General features: G+C 30.1%; 2 protein-coding genes and 1 non-coding gene across 3 annotated transcripts; all 3 read right to left on the bottom strand.

Moving 5' to 3' along the window:
• Nucleotides 1-2629: 2629 nt before the first annotated feature.
• TRNAK-CUU (transfer RNA lysine (anticodon CUU)) lies at nucleotides 2630-2702 on the bottom strand. The gene has a single exon. It is a non-coding gene; the product is annotated as a tRNA-Lys (tRNA).
• A 1243-nt stretch (nucleotides 2703-3945) lies between these two features.
• LOC142642894 (B3 domain-containing transcription factor FUS3) lies at nucleotides 3946-7493 on the bottom strand. The gene is made up of 6 exons (XM_075817336.1): nucleotides 7164-7493; nucleotides 6031-6120; nucleotides 5715-5815; nucleotides 4492-4538; nucleotides 4332-4408; nucleotides 3946-4233 (listed from the first exon to the last, which is right to left on the bottom strand). Exons 1-6 carry the CDS (start codon nucleotides 7491-7493, stop codon nucleotides 3946-3948), a joined length of 933 nt encoding a protein of 310 aa, XP_075673451.1.
• Nucleotides 7494-10272: 2779 nt separating this feature from the next.
• Nucleotides 10273-11463, bottom strand: LOC142631557 (putative F-box protein At5g15660). Its single transcript, XM_075805738.1, has one exon. It carries the CDS (start codon nucleotides 11461-11463, stop codon nucleotides 10273-10275), a length of 1191 nt encoding a protein of 396 aa, XP_075661853.1.
• Nucleotides 11464-13021: the final 1558 nt, after the last annotated feature.

The raw sequence follows: 13021 nt of genomic DNA on the forward strand, positions 1-13021 counted from the left end.
TTTTTTTTAAAAAAAAAATACACGTTTATTGGTTTTTCCTTTTTTTTTGGTCTAGTTCTGTTTGTTTCTTTGTGTACGTCAGTACATGACTAACAGAAAAATGAGGTGATATATTTTTAATGATGTGACATCTAATTTTTTATTTTAAAAAATTACACAATAGTTTTACCCAACCCAAACCTGTTTGTGTGCCCTACTTTCATATTTCCTGATTTCCTCAATTAATTAATAATGATTTTTGGGTTTTAAAGACTTGGATCAAGATCTGTGGTTTTCTTCCTAAACCAAGAGAGCAATAATTTTGAAATATCAAATTATTTAAACAAACTATATAACTTATGAAATAGTTCATGCTGCTAAAAGTACTTGTGAATGATCATTTTAGTTGCCATGAAATAGGTTTGAGGAGTTATTTTTTTTAACTAAACCAAGTTGGGGCGCAGACCCCTGGCCCAAATTTTTTTTTTAAAAAACTTATTATATATTTTATTTTTGTAGTTAGATTCCCTTCCAAAATCTTAGGCCCTTCTCCTCCCCAATAAGTCTAGTTAGCTTAGTCCTACTAGCAACTATCTAAACCAAAACTTAACAAAAACATAAAAACATTCACAATGATGATTGTATTTTTGTATAAAAAAAAAAACTATTTTACCACCAAAGAATAAAAAAATCCCGTGTTATTAGAAAAGCTACAGCTAATTTTTTTACAACTACGATAAACTGGTATAAATACTAGTTGATTATAGCAAGTTGTTAAAAAAATAATATTTTATTAAGATTATCTTTCTTTCTTCAATTAAAAAATGCAAATTCTCTCTATTCCTTTATTATTTTAATTTGTTTATATTAATTTAAATGAAGTGGTAAAAAAAATAGAATATTTGATATTGGGTGTATTGTAAAGTGAGGTCATAAAAACTTAAAATTTTAGCACCACATGAATGCTTTAACTTCAAAAAAAAAATCCTAGCCAACCTAGCATTAAATTTTTATTTTATTTTATTTTTATAGATGATTGCATCTTAATATATTAAGAAACAACGATTTTGTATATTTATATTTAATTAATACTATATGGATGCCTATTTGAAAATTTTTTTTTCCTTATACTATGACCCCCTCTAGCTTAAAATCTTGACTTTGTCCCTAAAGGTAAACTCTGTGCTTTTTATATTGGTGTGTTTGTGTAAGTTTGTTAGTGGGATTAGAATTTGATGGGAAATTTTAAATCTAACAATTTACCTTTTGTCTTTCCTTATACTATTGTTGTTATTAATAATATATTTTAAGTGGGTTTTAATTAGTTTAATTGGTAAAATCTATTGTTGTCGCATAAGAAATAAGGGGTTCAAATGGGGGGGGGGGGGCATTATTTCAATTAGATCACTATCAACAAAAAATAACAAAAAATCAATCAAACTTGGGAATTATTTTTTACATAGATAAATGGTGAAGAATGTGAGGTTTGAATCATAGATATGAGATGAAGTATTACAAAGATGTCATTATTATAGGACTATCACTCAAACCATAGTCCTAAAACCCTAATTAAGTCTTATTGGAATAGACACTAGAAAAAACCTGGTGTATAAAAACACCAAGTCATATTTTAGTGTATTTTTCTTCTTCAAAATGATATAATTTTCATTAAATTGTATTTAAATGATATGATTTTTCAAGTCATTTTATAAGGTGTTTTTATGGTAAAATATCATGTGCAAGTAGGGGTGGGAATTCGTGTTCGCGTGTCGGGTTCGTGTCGTGTCAAGTCATGAGTATTCGACTACATAGGTCAACACTAACCCGACATGTTTATTAAACGGGTCAAGATTCATCAACCCTAACACAACCCATTTATTAAACGGGTCAGTCGTGTCGACCTGTTTATCAGATTTTATCAAAATGAAAAATAAAAATTAATGAAAAAACAAACAAATAAATATTTTTAATATAAAATTCAGAACTAACGAGTAACTGCATCACAAATAATCATTCAAAATTAAAGCATATCCCAATATCACAAATAATCAATCACAATATGTCAAAGAATATAAATCACAACAACTAATAAGTTCATATACCTAGAGTTTGAAGGGTATATTGGTAAAATATCATTTAATTAAACGGGTCAGACAGGTCAAACGGGTTCTATGTGTTCAACACTAACCCAACCCATTTATTAAACGGGTTAGCCGTGTCAACCCAAATATGACACGAACCCGTTAAGCCTCAACCTATAACCTACTAATTTCGTGTCGTGTCGTGTCGGGTTCGCGGGTCGTGTCAAATTTTGCCACCCCTATGTGCAATTTGACACAGAAATATTATGTCTAAATAGGTTCTAACTATAAGTTACGTGAATATTTATTGTTTTTAATCAATAGTGATCCGTTTAAAAAGTGTATTCAAATTTTCAAACCATTCAAAATTGAAGAATTTTTTTTTTTTTTAAATCACCACAAAAATTAAAGGAAAAATTATACAAGTAACCTTAACTTTTTTACAAGGTTGCCAAATTTTGGTTTAATTTTGAAAATTCAGTTGGATCCAAATTTGTTTTATCTTCACCAACATAAATTCATCATGAAACATTTAGAAAACTGCAAAAAAAAAATAGAAACCACAAACACGCCCACCGTGGGGCTCGAACCCACGACCACAAGGTTAAGAGCCTTGCGCTCTACCAACTGAGCTAGACGGGCTATCCGTTATGTGCTCCGCTATAAATCTTAATCTACGTACGTATTTTGGATGTGCCTTTTTTTCTTACAACAGACATATCTTTAGAATGTTTTCTGTTTAAACTATTTTAATTTTTCCCCCCTTTAGTTGTCTCTCAACCCCCATTATCGACCGCATTAGGCTAATAAGATATATATATAATTTGATGAATTAATATTTTAATACTTTCCAAACAAAGTTAATTTCATTAGAGAATCAAATATCATGGTTTAACAATAAAAAATTAACAAAAAAATAAAATTTATTATTATTTTACAAATTAAGTTTACTTTATTTTAGATAAGGGAATGCATTTTGGTGTTAAGAAATAGATAGAGATTGTTAGGTGCGTGGAAATGAGAAAGAAAAAGATGGGTAATGTCGACGACCTATTGTGTTGAATTGGTTTATAAAAATTAAAGTATCGAAACAATCCCCCCCCCCCCCCCCAAAAGTTTATGGTTTTCAATTGGGTTGAGTTTTTATTGGTACAGTATTTTGGAGGTGAGAAAAATGGTACACAACCATTATTTTATATATTTTTAAACAACTTATTATCAAACATTAAAAAATGCTAAAAGTATTGCAAATTTTACTCCATAAAGTACATAAATTGATGCAGCAATGAATGTAATTGGTAAGTTTCAACTACTTGATAAATAAATGCGTGAATTTTTATATAATTACATCAATTTGTAATGTCTATGTAATAAAATTTATAATATTCTTAACACCACTTTACAATTTTGGGCTTTTTTATAACAATAATGTGGGCCCTTTTTGTAAATTGTGAATTTAGAATTTAGGTGAGAGAGCCTAAAGAAAGAATTATCAAGTTCAAGTTCAAGTTCTTATGAGTCAACAAACAAGAACAACCCTAACTCAAATTGATCCTCACCCAATTGAATAATACAATTTGAGCCAAAATTAAAGGTTCTAACTTGGAATTAGAGCTGTCTTACTAATTCCAATATTTTTATTTTGTGGTAACAACTTACATTCATGTTTGTCCTGCAAAATGAAATTAGAAGTTCTATAAATATAATTTGTCCAAGTAAATGAAATGTAGGACATTTCAAAAGTTTTACACTTGCTACTCTTTATTGCAAATATATGCGCATATCCCAAAAGTACATTGCTTCAGTACCAAAGTGAAGTAGCCCCATTGTTATAGGTTCTATATTGTGCCTCCTTGTTTAATGTGACACCACCAGTATGATCAACTTAATAGAAGTCATCAAGAGAAAAGTTGTCTACAGATCCAAAGCCTTCCAAAGATCCGATTCTTGAATAGCTGGTCATTGAACCACCCAAAAAATCAAGCGGTGAGTCATTTGAGAAGGTTGTAGTGTCATAGATAAATGACATGCTTGTAGCATCCTCTGTGGGATAATTCTCAAACAAGGAACTTGGTCGGTAAGGCTCATAATCATAAAGAAAGAGGTCATTAGCATCATTCCTAGTTATGTCACTATATACATCTTGTTCAGAGGCCTTTCTTGCTTGAATGACCTGCAACAATATCCAAAAGTCAACAAAAAACTTTTGGTAAGAAAATTTCAATCCAAAAACTTATAACATATCTAAGGCTGTAAATTGGTTTAGCATACATAGTTGTGATTTTGATTGTCTTGGTAAATCATAATAAAGTCTCCAAGTTGTAAGCCATGTGCATTGACAAATTCTCCTGAGAAAACAATATGCATAAGTGATGATCCAAGGTTTAAAACAACAAAGAAAGGAGATAAAATTAAGAGGCAAAAAGTATACCAGTATTTTCAAGTACATACATTCTGCTATTGTTATTTGGCCAATACCTGCTTTGAAAAAAACCAAGATGATGACCATTACATATCTAGAGAAGAAAATAAAATATTTTATTTTATTTTGGTTTCACATGCAACCATTTACTTCTCAACAAGCTTATTAAAAAAAATACTTCTATTATATCAACTTTTAATATAACAAAATTAATAAAGTTGTATTAAACACAATATTGCATTTTCAAGTTAAAAATTGTTGCAATAGTAACTTAAAATTGGTAAATTATTACATCAACAATAATTAGTTGCAATAATTTATAATTTTCAGTTGCAATAGAGACTTTATTACCATATTGCATTAGAAAAAGTTATTACAATAACTTAAAATGAAAAAAAATTTATTGCAATACCTTGATAACAATTAATTTTGCAATCTATTACCTTGAAAATTTCGAATAGATAACTCATTGCAATGAAGATTTTATTGAAATAATTTGATATCAATTATTTTACAATCTATTACAATGATAGACATAAAACTACAATGGATATATCATTGTAATAATGGATATCAATTATTTTACAATTTGTCGCAATGATAAACATAAAACTACAATGAATATATCATAGCAATAATAAATATAAATTATTTTACAATCTATTACAATGACAAATATGAAATAATTATTTATTACAAAAAAATCATTATAATAACTTAACTCAAATTTTTTTTTTCAATTATTTGCAATAAAATTTGTGAATAAGCCTATTGTTACAAAATATTTGAAGGAGTAGGTTTTTTTTTTTTTTTTTTTTTTTTTTGTGCAAAAACATATATATGATTGCATCAATTTTTTCATTAAAATATATAGAGTTTATTGCAATAAAATTATTTGATACATAAATCTATTACTTTATATTTTATTATAATACCTTGTATCAACTATTACAATGACTCTGATATTATTGCAAAGATTTCTTTCTTCATAACAAACTTTTTGTTTGCAGTGCATCCAAATGACTCTTAACACATTTAAATTGAAAAAGCTTCTCTCAAGAAAAAGACTCATATCTTGGCTTGCTGTGTTTATAATTGTAAAAAATTGAAAAGGCTAAGATACGTAGGGACATTATTTTATACTATATATTCATATTAATACATGTATGCTTTATACAATATCAACAAGTTCCAATGCACTTGGTGGTCAAAGAGAGCCAGAGGAGTCGGACCTGTACTTGAAACTCCATACATGCAGGCCATCCAGGTCGTTCATGCTAATAAGAATTCCCTCCTTCGAGTCAAGGACGGGGAGGTGAGCCTCTGCTGCTTTCTGAAATTAAGTTGTCTCATGATAACATTCATTAGGTTAGTTTTATGAACAAAATGTTAGCATATTTAGGTATTTTAAGACAGATTGCATTATGTGTGAACCTTTCTTATTGGTTAACAAAGAGTACCAGTTCAAAGTCCATTCAGAGCATGATTTTATTAGCACCACTACAGTACTAAATTCCAATTGTATGTTAAAGAAGTAAAAACACAAACCTTTGGGAGTACCATTCTCCTAAGGGAGCTTACATCACTGTTCCTAAGCTCCTTTTGGAATAGGAATCTCAACCTCCTTGGATCAATTTCCTAAAACATAACACCATTTGATGTTTGAGTTATTAAATGAAATGCTAAACAAAAGCCCTAATTCAACAAAATGTTTCAAGGCAAAATGATAATAAAATTGAAAAGCTTAATTGACCCAAAAAATTAACCAAGTCTCTTTGACTAATGAGGAGAACACAACGACCTTAAGTTTGAAAGTAACACAACTGTCAGTGTATCATCTAACGTTGCAAATATCTTGCAACCCAAAATAACTATCCAGCTTTATATATACTAATTAGGATAACTAACTCCTTGTGAAAAATGTTTCATTTAATTGAATTATTTTCCATAAATTTATCATTTAAAAATAAAAACTTAATTAATTGGACTAATAATGGGATTGGAACTTGAAAACCAATCCACTGTATGCAAAAATTAGAATTCATATAATATTTCAATATAAATAAAAAAACTCTAGTAATTTTTTCAAAATAGTTAGGGTCCGTTTGGTACTGGTACATGTGTTTAAACGTGTTTAAATAATATACTTGTGCGTGAAAAAATATATAAAAATACGTGTAATATTACTGAAAATATATATTTAAGTTAAGGTAACAAGATTCAATTCACAAGTTTTGAAATTTCAGTCAAACAGCCCTACCAATTTCGTCTTTTAATTACAAATTCCTTATAAACCCCACCGATTGCATGATTGATCTGATTTTTCACGTCGTTAAGATAATAAAACAATAAAATTAAGTAATACGCTCATCCTAGCAAATTGTTGTCACCTGATAAATCTATAAAAATCAAAATCAAAATAAAAACTCTTCTTAAAATTATAAATTCCAAAATCGATATAGAGTTATTATATATAAATTCAACAAATCTCACCTGGTCAGGTCAACACAAACATCTAGTACCGAGAGAGAAGCAAAGAAGTCAAAAACCCATTTTATATATAAGGAGCAACAAATATCAAAGACAGAATAATAAGACTTACAACAAAACCCACATAAAAAAAAAATTTGTGTAAAATAAAAAAGGGAAAGGAATTAAAAAAAGATAAATTTGAAGCTCACACGTTCAGGAAGAGTGGGAAGGACAGGGAGTGGGGATGATGGTACGTGCGAGGTAGAGCTAGAAGGAACAAAGGACAGAAGTTTGATAGTGGAAGATGATGACCGCCTCTGTCTAGCCATCCTTTTCTTCCTGTGGAGTACACCGAAACCCGAAACAGCAGTAACAAGGTCATGACGGGTAATACCGGTCGGGTCCGACCCAGATCCATGATTGGTGGTGGCCTTGGTCTTGTCCCCCTGCACAGTGACAAGCTCAAGCTCAGCCTCTCCACCTGCCACAAAACCAGAGGCCACCTCGGTTTTCTCATGAAGTTGGTCCATCATATTCATGCTCTTAGGGTTCTTTTTTTTTTTTTTTTTTGGTTGGTTGGTTGGTAGTTGTTGTTGTGGGTTTGGGTTTCTGTGAGTAAGAACACACAGTGGGTTTCTGATGGACGCTCGGCAATCACGAAATGGGTAAGACTGAGGAGTAGTGGGTAAAGTAAAGATCTCTCTCTCAATATTGGGTGCACTAACTTTTTCTTATTTTTGCTATTTTTAGCAAGGGATTTTGGTGATTAACATTGCTGCCTCTGGTTTTTTGTGACATTTGTGCATTCTGCATTCATGTTTCCATTTACATCTTTTGTTCTCATTATATACATAATACAGCCTTTTTATTTTCATTAATGGAGGGGTGGTGTTGGGTTAATTCAGATTTGGAAGCACCAAACTAGGGTTAAAAGTTTTGCTGCATGTGTGACACATGTGAAATCTGGATTCATGCTTGGTTTTAGATACTTTGTATCTTTTTGTGAAGTGGGATTTTGATGATAAACTAAACCAGAGAGAATACCAACTAGGGTTAGGGTAATAGTGATTACAAGGCCTGAGGTGTGAGTGACAAATGTACAATATGCATTCATGGTTGAATTTTATATACCCTTTTGTTTGTTATTGTTTTATAAATATTTTGGTGAAAATGGGGGGTTGATGATGATAATAATAAACTAGACCAGAAAACCAGAAACTGTGGTTAGGGTTAAGGCGTTGGTTATGGTTAGCGTTGAAAAGTGTGGAGTGGAGTGAAGTGAGAAAGAGAGTAGTGGTTAGAGAATGGCCAAGAGAGGAGTGACGAATGGACGGTGGAGGTGTTGCAATGTTGGGTTTATATTGAAGGTCCAGGTGTTGCAAAAGTTCTGATACCTTCAACAGAAATCATGGCGTCTTGGGCTCTCTTTCTCTTTCTTTAATTTCCTTTTTTTTTTCTTACTTACCATTTCTGTTCAAGCTTTTGATTCTATGAGGGAAGCGTAGTTTTGAATTTGAGAACAAAAGAGAAATTGCAGAAACAGTTCTATTTGATGCTACAACAAGAGGTTTACGTAGAGGAAATTATGGGATATCTTGGGTGTGGTGCTCAGTGCTCACAACTCACAGAAGAAAGTTTTGGTATACGGTGGAGATTTGAAGATGTGGATGATTTTCTATGGGTAAGAAATAATACGAAAGTTCTAGCCTTCTAGGTCAGAAAGTTTGATCTGATTGATGGTTTCTGTGTCCTCTGATTTGCATAATTTTTATGGTATGAATATGATGAAATGATCTGTATAAAGCTGTGATGCCCGGGTTTGAATATAACTTCATGGGTTTTAGGTTCTTAATTTTTTTCCTTTTTTGCCCATGTTGGTTCAATTTACCATTTTTATGGATTCCAAACCTCAGCTTGCACAGCCACGTGGGAAACATGCAAAGCTGCTTAGCAGATAATTATAAATAAAGTGAGGCTATAGTCATAAACATTTTACAACATTTTTATTTATTTATTTATTTATAAATAGTTGGTTTGACCCATATTTACTACTAATCCTTATTAGACTTATCATTAACATTATTTTTCACTTATCAAACAATAATTACTTACCACATTTATAATTTGTAAAAAGTTTTGTTACTAGTTATAGCATTTTTCTTATAAATGCAGGGATGAATTACTCTCAATTAAAACCACGTGCTAATTGCTTTCACCGGCATCAATTCAATTCCCTACGGCCAAATAATAAAGCAAGCTAATAAATTCTTTCTTATAAAAAAATAATAGAAAGAAAAGAAAAGAAGAAAGTAGAAAGAATATTATATAAACAAAGGTTTCCGTTAGTGAGTATTCTTATAACAATTGTTAATAAACTATTTTAGAAAAATTTTAATATACTTTTATGAGAAGAGTAATGTTAGAGATATAATTATTATTATTTGTTTTTTACAAACTACTGATATAGTTAATGATTATTGGTAAATGAAAAAGTGATGTTAATAGTAGGTTTAGACAAAAATCAATAAGTAATTAGTCACGTCAAGATTTTGTAAAAATATTATAAAATAATTTGTGATTGTAATATTATTCTTATGAAAAATATAAAAAATAATAAAAAAATTAATTAAACTCAAACTCAAACGATGATAATAATAATAATAATAATAATTATTATTATTATTATTATTATCTCTCTATTTCACTAACATGATATTTTATGATAGAGTGTAAACTTATAGCTATAGATTATTTTTTTTAAATGTAACCCAATATTTTAATATTTTTTAGTTATATATATTTTGTTTTGTTTCAATAATTTTTAAGTCATGAATCATTTGATTCTTTAATACATTTTAGTCTTTCAAAAGTTTTAATATCTAAATTTTTAAGCTATTTTTTGCAGTATTTGAAATTATTTAACAAATTTTTTGTAAGCCATTGTATGTTCAACCAATAGCTTCTTTATCAAATTATAACACAAATTGAAATCATACAAGAATAAATCATATAATAGTGTAGTTTTTTAATCAATTTAAGATTTTATAAAATTATTTTAGTTTACCTCATAAATAGGTAGGTTCCCCTGCATAGCACGGGTTAGTGACTAGTAAAATTATAAAATATACAACTTTGCTTAACCATAAAAATATCTAATTCTCAACCCATAAATAAAAGCAAATTCATTATATTACTCAATTAAAAAAAATACTATCTATTAGGCTAAGCAACCAAAATACTACAAAGAAAGTTTTAAATTATGTTTGAGTCTCAAAAGAAGAAAAAAAAATGTTAATATTTAAATTCAAGAAAAAAGGCCTAGTTGTTGCCCAAAATATATTTCCAAAATATACTGAGCCAGCCCTGCTTATCGGGCGACCTAGCCCTAGCAGGTTCCCTAGGCATAAGGGTCAAGCTTCCCTCAAAATTACTAAGTGCTACCTTAAAATCTGTGGTGTTTAGACCTTGATCACCAACTTCTAATGCTTCAAAATCTCTGCTTTTGATGTTATAAAAAAGAACCCGTTTTCGTTCTCCAATTATACGCAGTATTAATTTCCCTTTGTTGAGGCATGAGAAATTGATAGAATATGGGTCTACAGCATAGTATGGTTGCAAATCCTTCAAAAGGACTTTATATCCAAATACCCATTGATGTTCCCGTAGCATGATATATATCCTTAAAAAAAAGTTCTCATAGTGAGGCTGGTAGTCAACCAAACACAACCTCCCTTCATATTCTCCCAAACGCATCGAATCATATCCTCCCAAACGCCTCGAATCATCGAATTTATAAAGATCTGGAGGTAGTGGATTGATTCTTCGGAATGTTTCACTGTCAACATCAAACGCTGTAATATTGATGGTAATTGTGTTCAACACATTCAACCAGTATATAGTGCCATCCATATAGATTGTTCCCCAACGAGGTATGGGCATAGGGCAATCAACAATTCTCCATTGATCAGAAGAGCCGATAGTTTTTATTGCAGCTTTAAATTTAGAAGCTAAATTTCGCATGGGAAACTTCTCGAAGGATTCAATCACTTTATATTGCTTTGTTTGAGGACAATATCCAAACCCAGTCCCAGTAATGAATCTTTGTGCACATTGGAGACAGCGTGGGAGAGTAACAAACTCTCCCGTGATGGGATTACATACATGAAAATCCACAAGAGCAGTGAAACAGATCAAACCATTTATGGGTGGTAGCAACTCGATGTTGTCGGCACCTACGTATTCAGGCCCCATCAAAGACTTAAAGCCACCTCCTTCTTGTAAGGAATATATGTGAATACCTATACTGCGAGAGTAAGTGATCCCAAGAGAGTTTTCCCTTGAGCGCTTCAAGTCTGCCTCCGCTAATTCAGTGACTGCCACATACAAGGACTTGCACAAAAACCTTAATCTGAGTAAACTATGTAATGGAAGCGAAGCCAGAGAGAGTATGTGGAGGATGATATCAGGTGGCATAGAATTAAAACTGCTGCGGCTGCTTCCTCCGCCCATCACTGCTTTTTTCTTTTTCTTTTTTCTTTAGTTGCGTTGTGAGTCTCTCGTATTGTGCACCATCGATCTCTTCTTGTTCATATATATATACTAGGGTTACGTGTAAGAAAGGCGGCCATAATATGAGGGAGAAATTAAACATTATTATAATGAGAAATGATATGTTTACAACATTTTTACAATATTTTTACAACAAATCCTAAGTGGCAAGTTGTTACTGGTTGTTATTGTTGGGACAAAAAAGTAATCTTAGTATTAAATTCAAATTTGAACCTATAACAACTAACCACCTATGATTTGTTGTAAAATTGTTGTAAAAATGTTATGGACGTATAATAGGGTTACTTGCAGAATTCCAAAAAGTTTTGAATGTAGTACTAAATTCTTCTATTTCTCATGTAATGACATGTGTCAATAAGTACAACTATATTTTTACATAAAGCAATATTGAGGGAGGATGTTACACTCAAAACTCTCTTATGTTTTTTTTTTTTTTTAGGGAAAAAAACCCTTTTATGTAGTTCCTCCTCCTCCCAAAAAATAAAAATATGTATTTAACTGTTGCAATACCAATTATATGGGAAAGAGGTTGTACATATCTCACAATTTATAAATAAAATAATACCACAAGGGCATTAAGTATTAAAGTCAAAACCTTGGGGAGGTCCATCTTTTAGGAAAATCCAAATTGAGGTTTTATGTACTTTTCCTTGTAAAAAATACATTTTTTTAGAAGACCCGTAATAAATAGATTAATAATGCATTCACTTTTTAAAGGCATAATATTCATTTAATTATGCTAAGAAAATCTTAACTAAATCAGTTAATCAAGTTATTTTTGACACACAAAAAAAGATTATTCTTATCTTAAGAACTAGATAGATAAGGGAAGAAAATAAATGATTTTTTTAATGAATAAATAATGCATTCACTTATAAGTTATTATGTTAATTAGAATTTTTTTTATCTAAGATAAATACTTTATTCTAGCTTAATCAAAGTATATATGTATGTAAAATTCTCTCATGAAGACTAGACCTTGGCCCTCGGTCCCCCCTACCCCACACTTCACAAGAACTAATACTTAAGGAATGACTGTCACGCGTTAAGGGTGCGCGATGTTAATTAATTTTAACAACTTTAATTTTTTTTTAAATGGATATTGAAAAAATAATATATATATATAATAAGTATAGTATTTAATATTGCTACACTCTTGTTGAGTCACACCATTAGTAACGTTAATTTTTTTTTTATTGATTTGTTTTATTAATTTTTTAATAGGATTAAAAAAATTAAGAGTAATAAATTGAAGTAAAAGTAATGAAGAAAAATAAAAGTGTGGAAGAAGTTCTTTATAAATTTCTTTTTTTGAACACGAAGTTATTTATAAATTAAGGTAGATGAACATGTAAAGATAAAGTATATTTAAAGTAGTTAAAACCATCCAAAGTGTTATTAGAAACAAAACTTTCCAAGATGAATGTATAATCAATCAGTTAATATATTTAATATTATCAAAAAATTAAAGGAATAAATTAATTTTAAAAAAGTGGTA

Source organism: Castanea sativa, chromosome 1 (genome assembly GCF_040712315.1).
Source record: "Castanea sativa cultivar Marrone di Chiusa Pesio chromosome 1, ASM4071231v1".
In the NCBI taxonomy this organism is placed as follows: Eukaryota; Viridiplantae; Streptophyta; class Magnoliopsida; order Fagales; family Fagaceae; genus Castanea; species Castanea sativa.